At 64.9% G+C, this 22,907-nt stretch overlaps 9 protein-coding genes across 9 annotated transcripts; 4 read left to right on the forward strand and 5 right to left on the reverse strand.

Annotated features, from left to right (window-relative positions):
• Nucleotides 1-76: 76 nt before the first annotated feature.
• Nucleotides 77-2,493, reverse strand: JCM10292_002061 (splicing factor ESS-2 family protein; the record flags this gene model as incomplete). The annotated part of the gene is made up of 6 exons (XM_076645482.1): nt 77-124; nt 244-851; nt 924-1,200; nt 1,286-1,992; nt 2,054-2,240; nt 2,305-2,493. 6 exons carry the CDS (start codon nt 2,491-2,493, stop codon nt 77-79), a joined length of 2,016 nt encoding a protein of 671 aa, XP_076509009.1.
• Nucleotides 2,494-2,780: 287 nt separating this feature from the next.
• On the forward strand, nt 2,781-7,305 carry JCM10292_002062 (uncharacterized protein; the record flags this gene model as incomplete). Its single annotated transcript, XM_076645483.1, has 8 exons — nt 2,781-3,427; nt 3,491-3,760; nt 3,852-4,242; nt 4,325-4,375; nt 4,484-4,801; nt 4,881-5,420; nt 5,498-6,781; nt 6,841-7,305. 8 exons carry the CDS (start codon nt 2,781-2,783, stop codon nt 7,303-7,305), a joined length of 3,966 nt encoding a protein of 1,321 aa, XP_076509010.1.
• A 218-nt stretch (nt 7,306-7,523) lies between these two features.
• On the reverse strand, nt 7,524-8,639 carry RPC25 (DNA-directed RNA polymerase III subunit RPC25; the record flags this gene model as incomplete). The annotated part of the gene is made up of 7 exons (XM_076645484.1): nt 7,524-7,592; nt 7,648-7,939; nt 7,996-8,059; nt 8,117-8,203; nt 8,259-8,355; nt 8,465-8,551; nt 8,616-8,639. The coding sequence occupies 7 exons, from the start codon at nt 8,637-8,639 to the stop codon at nt 7,524-7,526; spliced, it is 720 nt and encodes a 239-aa protein (XP_076509011.1).
• A 449-nt stretch (nt 8,640-9,088) lies between these two features.
• Nucleotides 9,089-10,294, forward strand: NOP6 (Nop6p; the record flags this gene model as incomplete). Its single annotated transcript, XM_076645485.1, has 3 exons — nt 9,089-9,503; nt 9,571-9,627; nt 9,687-10,294. The coding sequence occupies 3 exons, from the start codon at nt 9,089-9,091 to the stop codon at nt 10,292-10,294; spliced, it is 1,080 nt and encodes a 359-aa protein (XP_076509012.1).
• Nucleotides 10,295-11,328: 1,034 nt separating this feature from the next.
• Nucleotides 11,329-12,612, reverse strand: JCM10292_002065 (phytanoyl-CoA dioxygenase family protein; the record flags this gene model as incomplete). Its single annotated transcript, XM_076645486.1, has 6 exons — nt 11,329-11,476; nt 11,540-11,788; nt 11,857-12,024; nt 12,082-12,174; nt 12,240-12,311; nt 12,368-12,612. 6 exons carry the CDS (start codon nt 12,610-12,612, stop codon nt 11,329-11,331), a joined length of 975 nt encoding a protein of 324 aa, XP_076509013.1.
• A 424-nt stretch (nt 12,613-13,036) lies between these two features.
• Nucleotides 13,037-15,416, forward strand: JCM10292_002066 (uncharacterized protein; the record flags this gene model as incomplete). The annotated part of the gene is made up of 13 exons (XM_076645487.1): nt 13,037-13,203; nt 13,289-13,533; nt 13,593-13,655; nt 13,713-13,839; nt 13,904-13,972; nt 14,036-14,155; nt 14,218-14,340; nt 14,406-14,424; nt 14,480-14,745; nt 14,813-14,933; nt 15,002-15,021; nt 15,083-15,198; nt 15,271-15,416. 13 exons carry the CDS (start codon nt 13,037-13,039, stop codon nt 15,414-15,416), a joined length of 1,602 nt encoding a protein of 533 aa, XP_076509014.1.
• A 195-nt stretch (nt 15,417-15,611) lies between these two features.
• On the reverse strand, nt 15,612-17,268 carry ELP4 (Elongator subunit ELP4; the record flags this gene model as incomplete). The annotated part of the gene is made up of 4 exons (XM_076645488.1): nt 15,612-16,361; nt 16,421-16,511; nt 16,573-16,759; nt 16,815-17,268. The coding sequence occupies 4 exons, from the start codon at nt 17,266-17,268 to the stop codon at nt 15,612-15,614; spliced, it is 1,482 nt and encodes a 493-aa protein (XP_076509015.1).
• A 1,653-nt stretch (nt 17,269-18,921) lies between these two features.
• On the forward strand, nt 18,922-21,338 carry JCM10292_002068 (uncharacterized protein; the record flags this gene model as incomplete). The annotated part of the gene is made up of 2 exons (XM_076645489.1): nt 18,922-20,844; nt 20,910-21,338. The coding sequence occupies 2 exons, from the start codon at nt 18,922-18,924 to the stop codon at nt 21,336-21,338; spliced, it is 2,352 nt and encodes a 783-aa protein (XP_076509016.1).
• A 191-nt stretch (nt 21,339-21,529) lies between these two features.
• JCM10292_002069 (uncharacterized protein) lies at nt 21,530-22,782 on the reverse strand (the record flags this gene model as incomplete). Its single annotated transcript, XM_076645490.1, has 6 exons — nt 21,530-21,719; nt 21,784-21,937; nt 21,997-22,062; nt 22,126-22,222; nt 22,317-22,489; nt 22,590-22,782. The coding sequence occupies 6 exons, from the start codon at nt 22,780-22,782 to the stop codon at nt 21,530-21,532; spliced, it is 873 nt and encodes a 290-aa protein (XP_076509017.1).
• Nucleotides 22,783-22,907: the final 125 nt, after the last annotated feature.

Raw genomic sequence — 22,907 nt, forward strand, 5'->3', positions numbered from 1 at the left:
CGCTTGCATGAGACAACGACGAAGCGTCGGCGCCACGACTCCTTCGCATTCACATCGACGCAACGTTTCTGAACCTTCAGTTGTCCAGGTCGGGGTCAAAGCCCATACTGACTGCGGGCGACGGCTGCAGGTATCAACAGGACGAGTAAGCGGAACCCGCGAAGGACAGGAGGGAGCGGCAGCGCGAAGCAAACGCAAGCCCATCCACCTCAAATCGAGAGACGGGCCGCAGCGGCGACTCACGGTCCACCTCTCCCGCCTGAGCCGGTCGCGACTCTCGACCTCCCTCGCCCGCTGCCGCGCCCTCTCGACCCTCCTGCGCTCCTCGTCCTCGCCCCACTCGCTCGACCGCCCGAGCCCGCGCTCGAGCGCCCGCCCCGGCTGCGTCCGCCCGAGGAGCGACCGCGCCGCAGGCGACAGCGCGTCCGACGCCGCCGCGCGCCGCGGGGTCGAGCCGCCCGCGCCCGGGGTCGCGCCGCCCGCGCCGCGCGAGGCAGTCGAGCGCACCGACGCCTCGAGCGCCGAGCGGCGCAGACCCGTCGATCCTCCTGCGCCCCCGGACGACGAGGCGGCGATGCCCGCGGTCCCGCCGTCGGCGAGGCTGCGCTTGGCCCTGCGCGCCATGCGGTGCGCGAGCTCCTCGCGGCGGTCCGACTCGCGCACGCGGAACGGGCCGACACTCGCGTCGGCGTCCGAGGAGCGCAGCGTGACGGGCGTCGCTTCGATCGTGCCCCACGTCATGAGCTCCTGCAGGGCTTGCGGGGGCAGGGACGACGAGGGGACGGAGGGGAGCGCGTCGACAAAGGAGAAGCCCGAGACGCGAGGGGTCTGCGACGCGGGCGGGGCGGGGTCTGCAGCGCGTGCACGCAAAGTCAGCACAGTCTGAGTCGCTTTTGAGAGGGTGAGCAGAAATTCGAACGCACAGGGAGTCCCCGCGATCGCGGCCCCGATCCTGCTCCTGCTCGGGCTCAAGCTCGCCTGGCTCCCTCCAACGCTGCTCCCCGTCCCGCCCGTCCCGCGCTCGAGGCTGTCGAGCCGCGTCGCGTGGTACCGCACGCCCTTGGGCTCGCCGAGGAGGACGGGCGGAGCGTCTTTCGCGCGCGACGACGACGACGACGGGGCGTTGTGCGGCGGAGGGCCGGTCAGCGAGGAAGGCGCGGAGCGGTCGGCGTCGGGCGGGAACATGAGCGAGTTGCGGGTCTGCGCGACGCAAGCGGCGAGAACGTCAGCTCGCGAGTCGATCCGGGGACCGGCAAGCAGGACGAGAGAGCGCGCATGTACGGACCTTGAATGGCCAAGCTGTGGTCTCGAGCTGCAGCTCGCTCGCCTCGACGGGGCCGTTGTCCTGCTCCTCGTCCGCCGTCGGCTTGTCCCAGTCGACATACTGCTTCGCGCGCTCGTCGACGCGCTCGGGCACCTCCTTCTCCTTGCCCTTGCCCTTGACATCGCCGACTCGGTCGGCGCCCCTCCCGTCCGTGATAAGCCTGCGCTCGTTAGCGTCGCGCCCGACAATGAGCCTCGTCTCGCCCGGCCCGACCTCGACGCCCTCGTCGACGACGAGGCGCTGCTCGCCCGGCCTTCCCGCCGGGCCCTCGAGCAAGCGCACCGTCCCATCCTTGCTGCTCTCAACCATTCGCTTCGTGACGTCGACAAGGCGCTCCCGCGCCTGCCTCCCGCGCACAGCGCGCGCATTCGCCCGCTGCTCGGCCGAGAACGCCCAGGCGTGCTTGTCGCGCCTGGCGGCATTGTCGGCGTCGACGAGGTCCTGGAAGGATGAGTTGTCCTCCGAGGTGAAGCGCGCTTGGAACGCGTCGAGCGAGAGCGACTCGGCGCCCGGTGCGGGCGGGGGAGACGGAGCGCGGCGGCGGTGGACGCGCGAGGTAGATGACGCGGGCGTGTCGGTGAAGGAGGTGAGGGGTGTGCGGTCGAAGTAGGTCGGCGTGAGGGACGGGTCGGCGGGAGTGTCGCGCGACGAGTAGGGAGTAGCACTCGCTGCGGTTCGCAAGCCAGGTCAGTCTGCTGCAATCCCTCTCTTGCCGACAATACCACGTACCTCGAGCGCGCTTCCTCGGGGTCGGGGTGGCGCCGAGGTCGCGCAGGCGGCGGACAGACGAGTCGATGCGTGCGGGGTCCTTGCTGGCAAAGGCGTCGAGGACGTCGTTGCGGTGCTCGAGGGTCGTGAGGTGCGGGAAGAAGTCGCGCTGGATGATGTGCGAGAGGTGCGCGAGGTACTCGTCCTCCTGCAGAGGAGTAACCGATCAAGTCAGTACGACCGGGAGAGGGGAAGGGAGAGGGTGGACGCACGGGAAGGACCTCTTGCTTGAGCTTGGAGAGAGCAGGCTGGGTGTCTCGTGCGCGCACGAGCTGTCCTGCGCTCTCCCGCGGTGTGCCCGCCGCTGTAGACGCCGCTGGAGTGCGGGCCGATGACGAGCGGCGGGGCGAGTCCCACTCGCCCGTGCGGACCGGCGAGGGGTCAGCGTGCGAGTACGACATTGCTGCCACTCGCTGGCAGTCTTGAACAAGCTTCAGGCGAAAGTTGGCGGTGAGGGGAAGGGAGAGACGCGAGAGAGCAGAGAGGCTCTCGTCCTGACGTGCACCCGCCCTCGCCTCGAGCGGGACAGCGAAGCGCTAGATAGACTCGCACACTAGCTCTGCACTCGACTGTGATCGGCCCAGCGTTTCCTACGCGCGACGAGGGGAGATCCGCGTGTGCTTCACCGCCTCGCTCTCATCGCCTGCCCGTCTCTCGCCCCGACCACGCCCACAGGGAGCGTGGAGACATGGCCACGGCCTCGGGCACACCTCGAAAATCCCTGCAGGCAACCCGCCCTGCCTCGCGAGCCTCGTCCCGCCCCAGCTCACCGACCAAGCCCTCTTCACTGAACACCACCTCGTCCCGCCCCGCCTCCCGCGCAAGCACTGCCGCGAGTGCTGCAACCAGCTCACGAGGATTGAGCAACGCCGAGGTCGGTCCATCGAGCCCGACCAAGCGCCCCTCGTCTTCTCTCGCCGGCCGCTCCACTCCGTCCTCGTTGCGCATCCGCACCTCTACTGCGAGCGCCGCCTCTGCCGCCGTCCGACCAACGTCTAGCATCGCCTCGCTACGGAGCAGCACCAACGGCGCAGGCCCGAGCGCACGGACAAGCACCGCCTCGACCCTCGTCTCGTCCACCTCGTTCGCCGACAGCCTCGCCGAGGCCGACGACGAGACGGACGATGCTGCCGCAGACGAGAGCGACGCCGACCTGCCGCGCAGGCGGGCGGGCTTCGGGCCGAGCACGCCGGCGCGCGCGGATGGACCGCTTCGCGAGACGGACGGGGACGACTCGGTCCTCGAGGAGAGTAGCGCGGACGAGGGCGAGGAAACCGAGATGGACGATGACGAGGACAAGAGTGGGCAAAAGCAAAACGTGGTCGTGTGCCTACGGTGCGTTCACATCGCCGTGCTCGCGTTGCTTCCGCGTGAAGCTGACCTTTCTCTGCTCCGCAGCGTTCGCCCGCCCAAGTCAACTGCCACTCCCTCTGCGCCCATCTACTCCCTCTCGTCCTCGAATGCCACCCTGAGTCTGACCTCGTCGCACCCGACACTCCTCAAACGTTTCGGCTCGTCGACGCACGTTCCCAAGGCGCTCTCGGACGAGTACGAGTACCGCTTCGACCTCCTGCACGAGCACCCGAGCCCGACGCTCGAGCTGTACGACCGCAAGATCAAACCCGTCGTCAAGGCTGCGCTCGCTGGGTTCAACGGGACCGTCTTTGCGTGCGTCGTCGCGCCATTCCTCCTCTTCCGCTCTTTTACTTTCTCCAACATCGAGAGCTGAATAGGAAAACGGCCTCTCGCGCGCGCACAGATACGGCCAGACCGCCTCGGGCAAGACGCACACCATGACGGGCTCGCCGCTCGAGCCGGGCATCATCCCGCTCTCGATCGACGAGCTCTTCCTCGCGATCCGCGCGCAGCGCTCCCGCCGCTCCTACTCGCTCCGCGTCTCGTTCCTCGAGATCTACAACGAGCAGCTGCGCGACCTCCTCGCCTCCCCGACCGGTGCGGGTGCGGGTGCGGGTGCGGGTGCGCGCGGGCCCGAGATTGTCGAAGGCGGCGCGGTCAAGAACCTCGAGGAGCGTGCGGTCGCGCTGCCGGACGAGGTGCTCGAGGTGCTGCGCGAGGGGGAGGCGCGGAGGAGGGTTGGCGCGACCGACTGGAACGAGAGGAGCTCGAGGAGTCACTGCGTCTTTACTGTGGTGCGTCGCGCGCAACTTCTTCGCCGAGCTACAGTGTTTGCTACTTCTGCGCGGTTCTGACGAAGAGACGCTGGATCCACAGACAATCGAATCGATGAGCAAAAAGGACGGGTCGGCGCGCACTTCCAAGCTGGTGCGTCCTGATCGAGTCCTGCCTGACGATGGCTTCGCACAGCACTGCGAGCCACGTCTGTATGTTGTGCTCATAATTGACGTACTCACGGTTGCCCGCACCCCGCAGAACCTGATTGACCTTGCCGGGTCCGAGTCGGCGACAGGCCAGGAAGACCGGCGCAAAGAAGGCTCGTTCATCAACCGCTCGCTCCTCACGCTCGGCACCGTCATCGGCAAGCTCTCGGACCCGTCGACCGCGTCTTCGCACATCCCGTACCGCGACTCGAAGCTCACGCGCCTCCTCCAGCCCGCGCTGTCGGGCAACTCGCGCGTCGCCGTCGTGTGCACCGTCAGCCCCGACGCCGAGCAGGCGACCGAGACGCTGAGCACGCTCAAGTTTGCCAAGCGCGCAAAGATGGTCGTCACCAAGGCCGAGCGTGGAGTGGTGCGTGCTGCCTTTGCGCCTCTCGTCGGTCATCTGCAATTTGTGCCGAGACTGACTGCGGTTGTGGGTATCCTCACAGCTCGTTACGGATGCGATCTTGCTCACCCAGTACTCGGCCAAGATCGCCGCCCTGCAGCAGCAGATTGCCTCTCTCGAATCCGGCCTCCCCACCTCGTCTCCCACCTCCCCTTCCTCGCCCTCTTCCTCTGCCCTCCTCGCCTCCGAGCGCGACAGCGCCATCTCTCGCCTCTCGGCCGCCGAAGCCGCCGCGCTCGCGGCGCAAGACGCGCTCAGCGCGAAAGACGACGAGCTCGCGCGGCTGCGCGACCTGCTCGACCAGACGCGGCGCATGGTGCTCAACGGGCCGGAGCTCGAGCGCAGCGCGCGCAGGGTCAGCGGGGCCGGCGCGGGCGAGTGGGAGGAGGTGCTCAGTCCGAGCAGGAGTCGGAGCTTGAGGCTTGGGCTGGGCACGCCTGGAGGTGGAGGTGGAGCGGGAGCGAGGAGCGGGATGAGGACGGTGAGCGAGATGGGCGCGCTGGGGAGAGGGACGCCGAGCAGGCTTGCGGGGAGGGCGAGCATCGGCGGAAGGCTCGCAGAGGAAGACGAGTTTCGGGAAAAGGTGCGCATCGCGACTCGGCTCTCCTCGGCGCCGGATTATTCATCCCTGACAAGTACTCTGAATGCTTTGATGCACAGGAGGCCAACCTCAACAACCAGCTCGCCGCCGCCCAATCCGAACTCGACTCCCTCCGTCACACGACCGCCGAGCTCGACAGACTCCGTGCGGACCTCGCGTCAGCACGCGACGCCGCGGCTTCTGCGCAGCAAGAGGCTACTCAGGCGTCAGAGACGAGCGCAGCGCGGCAAGAGCGCATTGAAGAGCTCGAGCGCGAGGTCGCGCGCCTGACGGCGGACGTCGCCGCGTTAACGAGCGAGCGAGACTCGCTGCGCCGTGAGCTCGAGCAGAGCCGCGCTCGGCTGGAGGAGGCCCAGCAGAGTGGCGACGAGCGGGTCTTGGCGTTGCAGGCGCGCGTGGACGCAACAGAGGAGGCGCACTCGGCGGCGCAGGTCGCGCTTGAGGGTGCTGAAGCGCGCCTGCTCGAGTCCAATGCCGCGGCGAAGGACCGCGACTCACACCTGAAGCACCTCGAAGCGGACATCGCGGCGCTCGAGCAGCGGCTCGCGGCGAAGGACGCAGACGCAGCGGTCCTCTCCGGCTCGCAGGGCGAGACGATCAGCTCGCTCGAGCGCGAGGTCGCCAGCGTGCAGGCCGAGCTGGCGTCGGTCGTCGCTGCGCGTGAAGCGGCCATCACCGCCGCGCAAGACGAGGCGGGCGGCGCGCGAACGGAGCGCGACCTCGCGCTCAAGGCGGTCGAGGCGGCCGAGCAGCGGCTGCGCGAAGTCGAGGGGCTCGCGGCGCTACAAGCGCAGCAGCATGCGGCTGCAGAGGACCAGACACAGCGCGAAAAGGACGCAGCTGTTCGCGCGCTCGAGGCTGAGCAGCAGCGCCTCGAGGTCGAGCTGCGCGCCAAGATCGACAAGGTGGAGCAGCTGCAGCGCGCGGTCGACCACTACGAGCGACTCGAGGCCCAGCGGCAGACGTACGAGAAGAACACGCGCGCCGGGACCGACCTGCTCAAGTCGCGCCTCGCCGAGTTGACTTCCCGCAGGTCGACGCCAGTGACGCCGCTCGCTCGTTCCGTCTCGGGCGCGTCGCACGCCTCGCAGACCTCTTCAGCCGCAGGCGGAGCCACATCGACCGCGCCGAGCGCGGCCGAATCGCACGTCGAGCTACAAATCCGCAACGACGAGCTCGCGTCGCGCGTGCACGAGCTCGAGAAGCAGGTCGAGTCGGCCGGCGAGGCGAGTGAGCTCGAGGTCGCGTCGGCGCAGCGCGAGTCGACCGAGCTTCGCAGCGCCCTTGACTTGCAGCAGCGCCAGCTGGACGAGACGGAGGCGCGGGCGGAGGACTGGAAGCAGGTGCGTCCGTTGGCTATCCGCACCTTCGCACCGATTCCTTACCCTCCAAACGCTTGCAGAAGTACCTTGCTGCGCAACGCCTGCTCGACCAGCTGCTGGCGGCGCAAAATGGCACCGCTTCGGCCTCGTCGTCCGACACGGAGAACCGCCGCCCCTCGTCCACCTTCACCGCCGGCGCGTCCGACGCCGCCAAGACCCGCGCCCCTTCCCTCTCGCGACGCGCGCCGCTCTCATCCTCGCAGTCTCCGACACGACCCTCGATGCACTCGCCGCAGCCCTCGTGGTCCTCGACCGCCGCTCCGAGCAGCCCGTGGTCCAAGACGGCCCCGCCGCCGCTGCCGTACTCGCCGCACCAGCGCGACAAGGAGCGGGCGCGCAAGGCGCGGCGCGAGACGATCGCGCGCGACTTGGCGAAACTCAAGGAGGGCAAGGTAGTCGGCGAGAAGAGGGAGGGGTGGGACAGCCCGTCCGGGAGCCCGGTCAAGAGCTCGTTCGGGGGCGGACTCGGGAAGTGGTCGTCGTGAATAACCTGGTGCAGAGGTGATACCCCTTCTGATGTGCAGATTCCCCTCGTTCCCTTTCGCCTTTCCTCGTCTGTCCGCCGTCTTTCATCGTTCTTTTGTCCTACTCTATTGTTCATGCCGTCTCGTCGTATAGCTCTCTCCTTCTGCCCTGCAGTATCACGCCGTCCGTGTGCCAAATCGAGGATGAGTACAACAAGGACCGCCCGGCGCGAGAGATGCTATGCCGCCTCTTCGCCCTCGTCTGCCCACCAATCGAGCACGCCCATGCCGTCCTCCGCCATCGAGCACTGCGGGCAGCCAAGTCAGCACAGCACCGGTAGACCCGATCTCAAGCCAACGCACGATGAGCGAGTACGGCGCCTTTCCGTTTGTCCGGACCTGGTCCGCCACGGGCTGCTGCCCCTCCTGCCCCGCGCCCGGTGCGCCCGCGGCCACCGTCGCCGGCGTCTTGACCTTTCCGCTCGTCGGGCTCGTGTCGTCCCAGTGCTCCTCCTCGACGCGCACGCGGATCCAGTCTTTGCGCGAGACGTAGAGCTTTTGCTCCTCGTCGAGCGAGAGGAGCTCCTTGACGGTAGGGCGCGGACCGCCCGACTGGTCTGAAGGGACCCAGAAGAAGGCGCGGCGCTCGTGGTCACTGCAGAGGCGGGCGTCAGGTCAGCAGGCGCGGAACGGAGCAAGGTGACGACGTACAAGGTCGTGTAGTCGGCGAGGAGATTAGGCGGGATGTGGATGTCGTCGAAGAAGCCCAGAGTTACTGTGGACGTTCTCGAGTCAGCTGAGCGGAAAAGGCGGGAGAGGCAGCCGCACGCACCGACAATCCCGTCTGGACTCTGCGACTTGACGCGGGCGACGAGGGCTTCGCCGATGTATGGTCGGAAGACGACCAAGCGGAACTCGCCTGCATATGTCCACTGTCAGCGCGAGACTGGCAGAGGAGAAGGAGCGAGACGCACAGCGGTAGTACAGGCAGCCGTCGCCGTAGAGAACGGCGCCTTCGGAAGAAGAGAGGATGTCGAGGAGGGATATGCACAGGCCGACGTTGGGGATGACCTGGATAGGCAGAAATTGTCAGCACAGAACATCTACGTCCCTGGAGCGGCCGCCTGCAGCGATTTGTGGTGCTGCAGAGGGCCTGCGGGGGTTGGCGAGGTGGGCGCACCCTGTTTGCGTATCGCCGGTGAATCTCTTCCCGGATGGCTTCTGCGGGGTCCTTGTGGAAGTCTCGCGGCTCTACTCGGATGACATCCTGCAGGTTGCAGAAGCGGTAAGCGGGGTGATGAAGGCAAGCAGCGGGAGAGGACAAGATGGACCTTCTGGATGCAGTAGGTGAACATGGCCGGGAGCGTGCAGTCCCTCGAGCTCTGAGTCGGACTCGCAGGAGCCCTGAGCGCAGCTGGGACGAGCGAGAGCGGAGACGAAGAGGGCAGCACCGCCTCGTCGACAAACAACGACGCCGCAACTCCCAGCTAGAGCTGCAGTCTGCCGGGGAGACACTTTGTCAAGTTTCATTAGAGGCCCTCGGACTGCTTCAGCTCCTCCCCGTGCTGTGAGTGTGCAGTTCCGCCATCAGCTGCTTCCGCCTGGTGAGCTCGAGCTCGTTGCGCTCATTCGCTCCACACGCTCTCGCCGGGCGAAACAAGCAGCCAGTCGCGCAGACTCGCTTGTATCAGGGCTACCGACCAGCGCAAACAGCTCGCAACCGCACTGCCTCCCGCCTAATCTCGCCTCTTCCCCTCTCTCTCTCCACCTCGCTCTCAGCCCTTCCCGCGCGCCCACTCGAGCCATGTCCGACGCTCCCGGGCGCAAGCTCACCAAGAAGGAGAAGAAGGCCCAGGCGTTCCGCGCCAACAAGGGCAAGGCCAAGAAGGTTGCGCCTTCCTTCGACGACGAGGTCGCTGCTCTCGACGACGGCGGCGACGAGTCACTCGACGTGCTCGAGCGCACAGCAGCGAAGAGTGCAAAGGCCGGCAAGGAGTCGAAGAAGCGCAAGCGGGATGACGAGGACGAGGGTGCTGCACCACCGGACGGCAAGGAGGACAAGGGCGAGCAGGCGGGCGAGGGCGCAGCGGACGAGCAGCCCAAGAAGAAGAAGCGGCAGCGCGGAAAGACGCAGGCGCAGCGGGATCGCGAGGCGCGAGAAGCGGCCAAGGCGGGTGGGGCGGGCGGCGAGGGTAACCATCGCTTGCTGCTCTTCGTTGGCGCGTCCTGCTTTCCTCCTCTTGTGCTGCTCTGCCACTCTGCTGACACTGCCCTTTCATCCATCAGGCAACATGTCGTACACGACGACTGCCGACGAGATCAAGAAGCACTTTGAGCCTTGCGGTGCGTCTATCGTATTCTTCCCGTTGCCCCACGCACGTGCTGACGCCTTTCGTCCCCAGGCGAAGCACCTGCTGTCCGCCTCCTCACGCCCAAGACCTCCTCCGACTCTTCCTCCAAACCCGCCTCGAAAGGCTGCGCCTTCCTCGAGTTCACCTCTGGCACGGCGCTCCAGTCGGCCCTGCGGCTGCACCACTCTACGCTCTCGGGGCGCAAGATCAACGTCGAGCTGACGGCCGGCGGCGGCGGCAACAGCGCCGCGCGCAAGGCCAAGATTGACGAGCAGCGCAAGAAGCTCACGCTCGAGCGCGAAAAGGCCGCCAAGAACAAGCGGATGCGCGAGGGCGAGGCCGAGAACGGCGACAAGACGGGCAGGTGGAAGCTCGCGGCCGAGAAGCAGGCCTCGGCCGAGGGCGACGAGGGCTCGGCGGAGGCGGGAGCGGGAGCGGCAGAGGGTGCTGCCGACAAGCCGAAGAAGAAGGTGCGCGACCGGCGACTGAAGAACGGCGGCGGTGCGGCAGCAGGAGGCGCAGCAGCAGCAGCGGGCGGCGGGAACCCCAAGGTCGATGCGGCGAAGCAGAAGCGCATCGAGGCGCGCGCGGTCAAGGCGTCGTCCGGCGCGAACGCCATCAAGCTCGCGAGTGGGTGGGGCAATCGGGCCAAGGCGTAGGCGAGCAATGTATGTGCTCTCGGCTTGCGTGGTTGCTGTCTGCCTGTGGCCTCCTGCGCAGAGCACCTGTCGGCGCGAGCACCGGCGTCTCCTCTTACCCGCTTACGCTTGACTTCGCTCTCGCTCTCGCTCCAATAGCTCGCTTTTCGTAGCTTCATTCTGCGATCTGCAGGCGTACAGCCTATTCTCGATGACACACCTCGCGATGCGCTGCTCGGGCGGGTGCGTCTTGACGGACTTGCCCTCGACTCTCGCTCCTTCTCCTCCTTGCCCATTGCTTCGCAAGAGTTTGGCAAGCTGCGCACTCAGACACGCCGCTCCGAGGATCCTCTCGACCATGCTCGACCGCCTCCCTGTCGAGCTCGTCCTCAGTATCTTTCGACACGCGCATCGCAGGAACCGGTGCCACTCCTCGCCGTCCGCCTCGGTGCTCGCCGCTTGTCCTGGTCGAGGACCTCAGCCCCGACGACGCGGTGCAGGCACTGACCACGGCAGCACAGCTCGGGCGCTGAGCAGAATGCACGTCGCTGTGTACCGCGTTTTTTTCCCACTCCTGGTGTCGCTACTCCGAGCTTCACGCTTGAGATGGTCGAAATCATCACTCGCAGGCTACCAGCAGCGTCTTTAGCGAAAGTAGACCCACGTTCACGAAAGGAAGAGTGCCTTCTCGTCTCGGCAGGTGTGGCTCTCGTCAGGACGGACGGCACTGCATCGTCGCCTGACAGCCTGCATGGGTAGATGTGTAGTGCAGCGGGCAGTCTACTGATGCGGCATCGCACAGGATGCGTGCGCCAATCTGCGAACGACGGCGCAAAGTCGGCCTTCTCAATCTCATCTCGCGAGCTTCTTCGCCGGCCCTCGTCCGGTAGACGAGGACAGGAGGCTTGTGACGGTCCTTGCTCATCAGATAGTGCTGCAGTCATACACTTGCGCGCTAGAACAAAGCTCGTGCTGCGGGCAAACCGAATGTCCCGACGGCTTTATCTCAATCAACTTCGCACTAGTAGCAAAGTCCTCGCACAGAGTGTCAGATTTCAGTACGGTTCACACCCGACGAGCTGGAGCATCCGTTTGGTAACGACTGGCTCTTCGAGAGGTCGAGGGTGGTCCAGGTGGTCCTCTTTCCCGTCGCGCAGATCTGCACCGAATGCCTCCCTCGTCCCGACAAGGTAGGGCGCAGGCCTACAAAAGCAAGCGTGACTGAGCTAACAGAATACGCTGAAAGACGTGACGATGCGAACGCACCAGTGGCTTGTCGCCAGTCGCTTCTCGAAGTACTCCTTGCGCTTGTCGAGGAGTTCCGCGCTAGCCATCGACTTGGGGCACATACAGACATAGACTGCGTTTCGAACGATGTCGCCAGTCGGAACCCGATTCCAGTGAATGGTGCGCGAATCCCAGAGGACGAGGTCTCCAGCCTCGGTCTCGACTTTGATCTCGGTGCAACCAGGTTGCTTGTGGAACCATTCGATGTCGGCCTCCGTGAACGTGTAGCTGCACACAAGAGGATGTGTTGGCCGCTGCTCGACTGAGTTGGCCTGGTCAAAGAAGAAGGAGCGCACTAGTTGCTCTCTCCCCAGTCTTGCCCGGGCTTGTATCCGTCGTGGTCGTCGAGGTAGCGCTTGACGAGCTTGTGCGACCCCTTCAAGACAACGAGCCCGCCGTCGGTCGGTCCGCTCGGGCTCAGAGCAAGGAGGCCCTGCGCGAGCTCAAACTCGAAGTGCGGCCGACTGAATCAGGGTCAATACAGCGTGGTCTCACATCGAGCTAAGGCGATGTGTACTCACTTCGATGGCCGAGGCTGCTGGTCACAGTGTGGCCACGGCGGCGTCGGAACGATGTCGGTACGAGCGTGCGGGCCGACCGGGACGGAGAAGTTGCTGTCAAAGCAGTTGGCGCATCAGCTGCGGCTGAAGTTCCGTTGCTGAGCGAGAGGAGTGCGTACACGACATCAAAGCTGACAATCAGTTCGTCAGTGCCCCAGACCTCAGCAAAAGCCTCGGCGATTTTCGGCTCCCTGCGAAAGCACGGCTTCAATTAGCGTCGCCCGAGAAGCAAGCAACGCAAACGTACATCCGTGCCTCCCACACCCACTTCTCGTGCGCTGTGCCGTAGTTGCTGACGACCCCTGCCGCTCCGGCTGGCAAGTGCGCGGTGTTCCACGTCGACCGGTCCTCGGCGGACCATCCGAACTGGCCGGCCCACGTGTGCGCCGCTGCAACGTACTCGCTGGCACGTTCCGGAGTCACGACGCCACGCACGATGGCAAAGCCGTGCTCTTCGAGATCGCGCTTCCAGCTCGGGGCGGACGAGGACATGTCGGCGACTTGCAGAAGAGGGGATGATGGTGCTCGAGGCGGGCTGAAGAAAGGCGGAGTGACGGCTATCTCGGCCGTCTCTCGTCCAAGTTGGCACGCCGCGGCAAGACTCGCGTAGACCGGTCCATTTCGCGGTCAACGAAGAACGCGGCCGCCTCCACTCCGACCCTCACTCCACTCCGTCGAGCGGCGCGGGTTCGCCGCAGCGCGGCTATCTGGCTTCTATCAGCCTGCTCGGAGTCCAGAAGCCGAGGTCGCGGGCGAGATTGGAGCGACAAGCAGATTGGGTGCTTATCGACCTGGCCTCCCGCAATGTCGGCTCCGAGTCGTCCGGAGCTGCCTGTGTTTCTTTCTCACCGACATCTGCTGGCCTGGACCGCCCGGATCCAGCTTGCTTTCGTTCTTATCAACGGCTGCTGACGACATGACCTGGTACAAGTCCTATTGGCCGACGACTGTCTGGGCGCCGAAGGAGACCACCAACGAGGAGCTCCGACAGTCCAACAACACCCATCCAGTCTGGTGGAAAGACCCCGGGCTGCGCAAGCTCAATGCGTATTGCTTCCTCCTGCTTTTGGGCTCCCTCATCTGGTACGCCCTTTCCGCGCCTCCTCGAGACATGCGGAGACCTGATATTCGTTGTCTCCTCGTGTTTCTCGTCTCGCCTGCATGATAGTGGTTACGACGGCGTAGTCCTCAACGCAGCGTTTGGCATCGATTCTTTCCTCCGTGACATGGACGACCCCGACTCGAGCAAGCAGGGTCTCCTCATCGGAGCAATCTCGCTCGGGTACCTTGCCGGCTTTCTGCCTGCCTCGTGGGCAGGCGACCGCTTTGGGCGCAAGTGGCCGCAACTCTGCGGCACGGTTGTCATCCTGGCAGGCTGCTTTGTGCAGACCTTTGCCATCGGGGGCTGGAATTGTCGGTTTGTCTTTCACTCTCTTCGCGCACACATCTGCTCAACCCTCCGCTTAATGCAGTCTTCGGTGGCCGCATGCTGCTTGGCTTTGGCAACGCCTTTCCGCTCACGCTTGGCTGCACCCGTGAGTCCAGGACAACGCGCTAAATTCCCCAGTCTCTGATCTGATTCTTTTTGACAGACCTCATGGAGCTTGCACACCCTCGTCACGCTTCCCGACTTGTCGTCATGTTTGCGGCAATCTACATGCTCGGATGCGTGATGGCGGCGTGGATCTCATTCGGAACGACCTACTTGTCGTCAAACTGGTTCGTTCTCCTTTCTCTTCCTCCTTGCTTGCCACAGACGCTCATCGAGCATCATGTCTCACAGGGCATGGCGGATCCCTGTCCTTTGCCAGGGGCTCGGCTCGGCAATTCAGCTTGTGACGCTCTGGATGATGTACGTCTCGACAATCCGCATGGTGATCGCTGACACGGGCTGACGTGGTCCTTAAAAACGTAGTCCGGAATCACCTCGCTGGCTCTGTGCTCAAGGCCGAAGCGACGAAGCTCACGCGATCCTTGCGACGTACCATGCCAACGGAGACATGAACGACGACCTTGTGCAAGCCGAGATGGTCGAGTGCGTGTCTCCCTTCCACTGCGCTATTGCTTTGTCATGTAGCTGACAAGGTGGTGCTCTAGAATTACCACAGCTATCGAGCGGGAGCAGCAGGCTGCTGCCTTTGGATATCTCGAGTTCTTCCGCACCAAGGGCAACGTCTATCGGCTCTTCATGGTGATCTGGCTCGGTCTGATTCAACAATGGTACGTTCTGTTTCAGTGGACGAAGCATCGAGGCATGGTCTGACAAGAAGCTTGTGCACCGACAGGATGGGCAACGGAATCATCGTAAGGGTTTTGATCTACCACACAAGTTGGACAAAGCTGACGAAGGAGCCCGCAGTCATACTACCTCATTCCGGTCCTTGATACAATTGGCGTGACAAGTGCTGTTCAGCAGCAGGGCATCAACGGCGGTCTGCAGATCTTCAACCTCGTTGCGTCTATCGTCGGCAACATCTACGTCAACCGGTTTTCTCGACGCTTCGTGTGGCTCTCGGCGTCCTTCGGGATCCTCCTCTCGTACACGATGTTCACTGTCGCCAGCGCTGTCTTCAACGCAAACGGGAACCAACATGCAGGAAGAGCAGCCGTTGCGATGATCTTCATGTGCGCGGCGCCGACTCAGAGGTTCCGCGTTGTCGCCAGGACTGATCCTTTTCCGTCCTCTACACAGCTTCAGTGGTTTCTTCGACGTCTCTTACTCGAACTTCTACTACTCGTACCCGCTTGAGATGCTGCCTTACCGGATGCGGACCAAGGGCATGGCGCTCAACCTCATGTTTGACTACGGGGCGGTATGTTCTTTGCCTAGATGCTGCTTCACCCCATGTCAAACTGACAGCTTTTGCATGTCTCGATGCAGCTATTCTTCAACCAGTACATGTGGGCCAAATTCGCCTCGAAAACAAGTGAAACCGTGTCTGACCGCTGGTGGCGTGTGCAGAAACCCTATCGGCTTCAACAACCTAGGCTACGCGTACTACTACATCTTCATCGCCATCATCGTGATTCAGATCGTGATCGTGTGGTTTGTCTTCCCGGAGACGGCTGGACTTACTCGTGCGTCGCGCTTCCAGTCTTTCTTGGCCGCCCCACCCGTGGACACTGACGACTTCCCTTTGCACAATGCAGTGGAGCAGTCTGGCGCTCTTCTCGACCTGGGCGTGCGCGCCGAAACTCTCCAGCAACTCGAGACAAGCGCGAATCTTGCGAAGGCTGAAACCAAGGAAGAGGGACAAGTCTACGCTTCAGTGCGTCCGGCGGGGGCAACCGCGTAAGGATGGCAATTCTATAGCTCTCGATTGGTTCCCAGCTCTGTGTATGTTAGTTCTGGCATTGTGACTCTTATTGCGCTTGTCGATGTTGGAATCCCTCAAAGTGCTCCAGCCACTGCTGTGCAAACGTCCGCTGAGATCGTCTCGCTTCAGGAAGCGATGACTGTTGCTTCGTGAAGTCATGGCCGGGAGTATGACTTAGAAATCCAGCAGATCCGGCTGCTCGTGCACCATCCGCGCTACGGACACCTTCTTCCTCTCCCGCGGCGGAGGCGCTGCGTCGTCCTCCTGCGCGAATTGGACGCCGCCCATGCGCATGCCCTTGCGCTTGGGCGGGTCCGCCGTAACCGTTGCTCCCGCTGGCTCCGCCGCCACAACCTGCACGCCACGGCGCGGCGCCTCGACCTCGTCGCCTATCCGCACCTGCGCAACGCGGTCGCCGAGCCCGAGGAGCACCTCTGTGCCCGACCTGCCCTGCGCCATCTCCCTCTCCTTGCGGTTCGCCTCCTCGACCCTCTTCCTGCGCTTCTCGCGCTCCTCGTCCTCGCCCGTCCCGGCGACCGGGTCGTCCGACACGACCTCGACGACGAACCGCCTGCGCTTGACGCGGAACCCGACGAGGTTGTCGCGCCCCTCGCCGCCGTCGCCGAGGCCGCGCAGGACCGAGAGCTTGGAGCCGGGCGGGACGAGCGAGCCGGGCGGGAGGAGCGGGAGCTTCGGGAACGAGAGAAGCCCGGCGTGGCGTGGGAAGGTCGAAGCGTGCAAGGGCGACGAGGCGAACGAGGTGAGGCGGAGGACGCCGTCTGCGGCGTGGGAGAGGCGCGTGAGGAGGGGGGACGAGGGCGACGAGGGGGAGCTGGTATAGAGATGCGCGGGGAAGGTAAGGACACAGGAGGCGTGTGACTGGCGCAGGAGGTGACGAAGGCGGTGGAGGAAGGAGAAGAGCGCCTGCGTTGAGCGGAAGCGTGAGCGAGGCTGTGGTGAGGAAGCATTCACGCAAGACTTGCCGCTGGGCTGTTTGGGCCCCACGAAGGGCTGCCAAAGCCCGAGAGAGCGACACGCAGCGCCTTGCGAGGTACGGACGGATCGGAAGATTGCCTGAAAGATGCGAGCGTCAGCGAAGGCGCCTGTGTGAGAGAACAGCCAGCGAGCAGCGCACATGAAGCCGCGGTCTCGTATCAGTGACTCAATGCGGGAGTACAGAGAATCATACGGGCCACTCGAGCTTCCGGTGAAGTCGTCGACGTCGACTAGGTGGAGCAATTGGCGGTGGGTCGCGGAGAGCTGGCGGGGCATGGTGAGATCGAAGATGGAGCAATATGTCCCGCTGTCGTTTGTGGATGTGTCTGTCCGTCTGAGATGGTCAGCTCTGCCCACACAGCTTGCGTGAAGAGAACGCACTTCGAGACGGGTCGACCGTGGTCTGGTGCTGCCGCATCCCCTCGTAGCGGAACGCAATCTTCATCTTCTCCTGCAACGCCTCTTCCTGCTTGCGCTCCTCTTCGTCCTCGGCCGCATCCTCCTTGCTGAGCCCGCACGTCTCGGCTGGCCTCCCGCCGTCGACTTCCATGAGCGCGTCGACGATGCCCTCGGGCCCGCCATCTAGTCCGCTCGCTGCGACGAGCACCTCCTGCCCACACTCGAGGCCCTGCGCGATCCAGTACCGCAGCAGGAGGTCGGCGTACGAAGTTGGCGAGTCGGCCTCGATGAGGAGCGAGGTCGAGAGAGGCAGTCCGCCGCCGAGGAGGTCGTCGATTGAGCTCAGACCGGTGCTCAAAAGTGGTGCGGCGTTGTACGGGGACGGCCGCGTGCCCTGGATGGGCTGTACGGCCGTGCGCCGTCGAAAAGACGACATTGAACTGATGAAGCTGCTGTGAGCAGCGACGCGGCGGCAACAGCTCGAGCAAGGCTGCGACTTGGCTGAGCGATAGCTGTGTGTCTGTGCTACCTTGCAGCGCCGTGCAAGAGTCTGTTCGACTCGGGCGAGGAGAGCGAGAGATGTCAACCTGCTCGCATCTCCTGCCTCGTGGCTCTTGCTGCGACCGAACTGCGCTCTTTCAGGCCTGTGCGCATGCGCAGTGCAGATGACTGGCAAAAAAGCTGCAGGCGAGGCTGCACGGTCCCCGCTTCGAGCTCTCGTTCAACTTGGCCGCTCGAGCCTCGCTCTCGGCTCTCCCGTCTCGGCGTCGATGCCCGCGGTCTGCGCGCTCCTGTTCGCCGCGCGGAGAGCTGCCGTATACAAACGCTGCGCTTGTGCAGGCGCGTCGACTAGCTGCACTGCTCCTTGTCTTGACTGCGCGGCGCTGGGCGTCTTCCGCTTCATCGCTCGTTCCCCCGCTTCGACGCAAACCTGGCCAGGCGCGTTTCTTCCTCGAGTCCCAGATTGACGCTAGGCTGACAGACGTAATGTCGCAGAGCGCAGGAACCGCCATCGCCGCTGCTCGACCCGTTCCACGACAGCCAGCGCTTCTCGCCCGCTCCCGCTTCGTCAACCTCGGACGACTCGTCCCAATCGCGCTGGTCTTTCCTCGAATCGCCTTCGCCCGACCTTACCTTATCGGTGGACGGAGCGCATGGCGGTAGTCGCGCCCCGTCAATCGTCCTTGCGGGACCCGACGTTCGTGAGGAATCGGTAGAGCGGGACGCAGCGTCGAAGGGAAGTGCAGGCCAGATGGTGGAAATGCCGGGCCGACGGGTGGCGAGCGGGCTCAGTGGTCACGCCCCTCGTCTGGGTGATCCAGCGCCGGTCGAGCGGTTGAGCGGGCTCCTGGCGCCGGTTGACCCGCTGCATCTGTCGACTGGCTCGGCGCCTCACTCGTTCCTCGACCCGTACATGGCGTCGCCGTCTGCGCACAAGCAGCCGAAGTCCAGCTTGCGAGCGGATGTGCAGCTACAAGCGCCGCCGCCAAGCCGGATGATAACCAGTCCCTCGCGATTCGACCCCTTGGGTCGCCCTCTCCCCCTCGCTCCTCCTCCCGCCGACCCGTATGCACAAGCGCTCGCAGATGGCAGCGTTCTTTCGCAGGCTGCGCGGCACCGCTTGAGCACCGCTCGCTCCCTCACCCTGCCGTTCAACCGGTTCCTGGAGGATGACACCCTGTCGTCGATTGGCTCGGCCATCTCCTCGACGACGGGACACTGGGACCGCTCACTCAACCTCGCGGAGTCGACTTTCGCCCCGCGGCTAGACACGCACCTCGAGAAACCGATGCCGCGCAGACGGTCTCTCCGGCCGCTGGCTTCCGCCATTCAGCGCCGTTCATACACCGAGGGCGACCTTGGTTCTCCGCGGCTCGGCCAGGAGAGCCCGAGGCGGCCGCTTTCTGCCTACGTCGTGGTCGACCTTCCGACGCCACCCCTGCAGTCTTACTCGCCCAAAGACGCAGTCAGGCGGCGCAGTCAAGCGCCGGTCCCGCATGTCGAGAAGTCGGCACGGCGACCGACTCTCGCGGTCCGACGGAGTCAACAAGACCTTCCACCGCTTCTCCCGGTCTCACTCCCGCCCAGCATGCCGTATCTCGGCTCGACGCCCTCGCTCGTCTCTTCCGCTTCGCCCGCCTCTCTCAGCGCACTCAGCCTGCAGTGCCTCACCCGGTCCGACGATGGTTTCTACCGTCTGCCACTCACGCCGTCAGTCAATTCGGCGAAACAAGGCGCACGCTCGAGGGAGGGCACAAGCGATCTCTCCTTCCCGCTTCCGCCGCTCCCCGACGCGGCCGCGCTTCTGCTCGACCGGGCCGCGGCCGCCCAGGCGACGGGCGGCGGGTCACTCTATGGCTCGTCGTCAGGCGGGGCGACGCCCTCCCCGACGTACAGTCTCCCATCCTCGCCTCCTCCTAGCTCGGCTCCGCCAAACCTCCCCGACTTTGTCTCCGTCTTCGTCAATCCCGCTCCGTCCGGCCGAAGTACAGACTTGGTATCGCGCAACACCTATCCGCTAGTCCCGCTTTCACCTCGCCCGATACCTTCCCACGTCCGCCAGCTGGACTCCATCTCCTCCTCCGTCCTCTCGCCGCCGCGCGCCTCGCAGCATCTTCGGCGGCGCTTTCTCCCTCTTACCGATACTCACCCACTTCCTGACGAGCGCCACGAACCCATCGAACGCCCTGACATTGACGAAGGCTTCGAGACGGCCTCGATCGTCGCAAAGAAGCGCCGCACCGAAGCCTGGCTTTCGGCCCTCCCGCCCGCTTCTCAACCTCCCGACGCACCGAGCGAGCGTGCGACGATCGGTGCGGGCTCGCTGCGCAGCGGGCTCGGGTGGCTCGCGCGCGCGAGACCTGGGTGGGCGATCACGAGCGAGGGGCGCGACTGGTCAGGTGAGAAGCTGAGCGACTCGGGCGACTCGGGACATCGCGGGCCAGCGAGATCCGTCGCGAGTCGCAGAGGGGGCTGGACGAAGGCGCTGCCGACCAGCAGGAAGGCCCGCATCACCCTGGCGGTCACGCTCGTCGTTGTCCTGCTCCTCGCTGTCGGCCTCGCGACTGGCCTCACGCGCAGGTCCGCGTCGCACGCTAGTTCCGTCAATTTCAAGTGCGAGAACGGCGGACGAGCTCGTGCCTCGAGCGACGGGAGGTGCTTCTGCGCATGCCCGGACGCGTGGGGCGGGACGAGCTGCCATCTCGACGCGACTTGTATCGACGTCGGGGGAGGCGCCGACAGGCCGGTCGCGCAGGGGGTACTTGACGTTGCAGCTTCAGCGTCGGAGCTCTGGAAGCCCGGGGTCAACACGACTCGCCTCGCGACGGTCTTGCACGAGTACATCCTCCCGACCTCTCCGTCCTCCACTGGCACGACATGCCAGTCGCAGCTCTCGCTTCTTGCCCTGCCGTCACTCTCCTTCTCAGCCTTCCCCTCGCGCCTGCGCTGGACCGAATCGGCCCTGCTGCACACGCTCGCCCTCACCGAATCGAACTCGTCCCTCGCCCAGTTCCGCACCTTCGCCTCGTCCCTCTCCTTCTCCCAATTCGGCGACGCACCCGCCACCTTCCCCAGCACGAACTACCAGCTCGTCGCGGGCGGGTACCTCTTCGACCTCGCGACGCTCGAGCGGTCCGTCCGCGCGGAACAAACCTGGGAGAAGGTGGTCGACCCGCCGAGCGAGGCGGTCGCGCTGATCGGTCCGGCGAGTCTGGCTGCGCTTGACAGGATGAGTGCTCAGGCGAGCGCGGCGCACGCGCAGCGGAGTAGGGCGCTCGAGCATTACTGGGCGGACACGCTCGCTCTCAAGGAGGAGACGCTCGATGCGTTCCGCGCAGCTGTGAAGGCGGCGAAGGTCGTCGTCCCTGTCGGAGAGGTCGATGGCGTCCAGCGTGGAGTCGCCATCGCGTGTCGGACGGGACTCAGTGCCGACGAGGCGGAGCGGATCAACGAGGTTGAGGGCGGCATTTTCGGGCTCGCGAATATTCAGGCACGCGACGCCACTTGCACGGTTCGTTCTGGTTCATGAGAAGACTTGGGCTCGTCGGGTGCTGACGCTGTCTCGCCGCCGAACAGGACCGCCCGATCCACGGCATGCTCAACCTTCTCAACCGCCCGCTCCTCTCCTCTGCCAACTCGAGCTCTTCCCTCTCAGTAACCAGCATCGTTCAGAACACGATCTCCTCGCGCCTTACGTACCACGCCGGCGCGCTCCTCTCGCCCCTCTCGCTCGCCGAAGCCTTCCCCTCCTCACCCTCCGGTCCCTCTGCGCCTGCAACGCCGGAGCGCATCGGCCTCGCGCCCAAGCTCGACCACGTCTTGCTCGACTACCTCTTTCTACTTTCCTCGCTCGACGCTGCGAGAGAGCTCGTGCAGTACCTCACGCAGGAGCCGGCGGCGATTGACCCGCCAGACGGACGAGACTTCCCGGTGCTGGCGGCAGTGCGGGACGAGGAGTGGCCCGTACTGGAGGTGCAGCTATGGGGAGGCTGGGTGGCCGGGTGATCAGGACGGTGGCGGGGGGCTTGAGCGGGGGGCGGAGCGTTGCATTTGCTATTGCTACCGCGCCAGTCGCACATCTCACTGGTACTCGAACTCCGTGAGACTCGTACAATCTGGCAGCCGCTATTTGCACACACAAAGCAAACGACAAAGTACACGACCTCTTCCCGCGCCCATCGCGCGTCGCGCGCCGGTCAGCCCTTCTTGGCAAACGTGACCTTGATCTTGAGGCCCTCTTCGCCCGTCGCGGCGCCCGTCGTGCCCGAGAAGCGCGAGTTGTGCAGCGCGTCGCGCGCGACGCCCGAGCTGTGCTCGTCGGTAAACTCGACAAAGGCAATGTTGCGCCGGCCGGGGATCGTGCGCACTTCGAGCAGGTTCGGGTAGCTGTGCACGTGGAGTGACGACGCGGTCAGCGCGGGTCACTGGAAGGGTGACGAAGGAAGCATACGGGTGGAAGAGCGCCTCGAGCGACTCCTTGGTCGTGTCGTCCGGGAGGTTCTGCACGAACAGAATCTTGTTCGGCGGGAGGTACTCGTCCGGCATCTGGACGATGCGCCGTGGTGCTGCTGCCGCAAGCGTCGGCGCCTGCCCCGTCTCGGCCGCTGCGGTCGCAGTCAAGGTGAGCAAGAGCGAGGGACGGTGCAACGGAAAACGAGCGCACCCTGCTTCGCCGCCGCCTTCTGCGCCAACCGCTTCCTCCGCAACGGGTTCTCCCTCCGCGACACCTCTGCAAGGTCGAGTGGGTCAATCAGCTGTCGAGGGCGAGGGCAGAAGCAAAGTGAGGACGCACTCTTCCGCTCTGCCCGCGTCTTCAGGTGCTCGTCCATGTCGTCCGGATGCCGCTTCTTGACAAGCGCGTCCGACTCTGTCCGTGCAAATGCGAGTTGCTGTGCGCGGTGCATACGGAGGAGAGAGGGAATAACCGAGATTAGCGAGACTGATCAGACGAAGACCTCAGACCACTCGAGTTTGCGAACGCACCATTGCGCGGCCGTACAGCGGGAACTTCTGCACCTCGCGGACGGCCTTTGCGGCGGCCTCCTTCGAGTCGAGGGTGACAAAGGCCTGCCCGCGCATACGGACGTTGCTGTGGGCGGTGACGCCGAGGACATTGCCGTACTCGCGGAAGAGGACCTTGAGGGACTGCTTCATGACTGTTCCGGGGCGAGTACAGTCAGTGCAGCTCGTGGAGAGCAGCGCGAGCTGCGCCTGCTGATCGGGTGCAACGACGAGGAGGGGAAGGGCGCGGCTCACTCGGGAGGTGGATCTTCTCGTTGAGGTTGTTGACGTAGAGCACTTCAGTCGCGCCCTCTGGCAGCTCGGCAGCTGCGCTCTGCGGTGCGGCGTCGGCCATGTCGGCGTCGCCGTTGACGGGCGCGTCCGACGTCGATGCCGCGGGCGGGGCGGGCGCCTGTTCGGGCTGCGGGGCAGTCTGCGTGTCTGCCATCCTGCTCAGCTCGCTCCTGGCTCTGCTCGAGCGCGTGGACGACGAGGACGGAGGCGAGGTGTCTCTCCGCCGCGAAGTCGAAGCGGTCGCCCTCTCGACTCGCGCTCGCGTCGCTCCGGTCGAGT

The sequence above is a fragment of the Rhodotorula paludigena genome (assembly GCF_050403205.1).
Source record: "Rhodotorula paludigena JCM10292 DNA, Rt_paludigena_JCM10292v1_ctg1, whole genome shotgun sequence".
In the NCBI taxonomy this organism is placed as follows: Eukaryota; Fungi; Basidiomycota; class Microbotryomycetes; order Sporidiobolales; family Sporidiobolaceae; genus Rhodotorula; species Rhodotorula paludigena.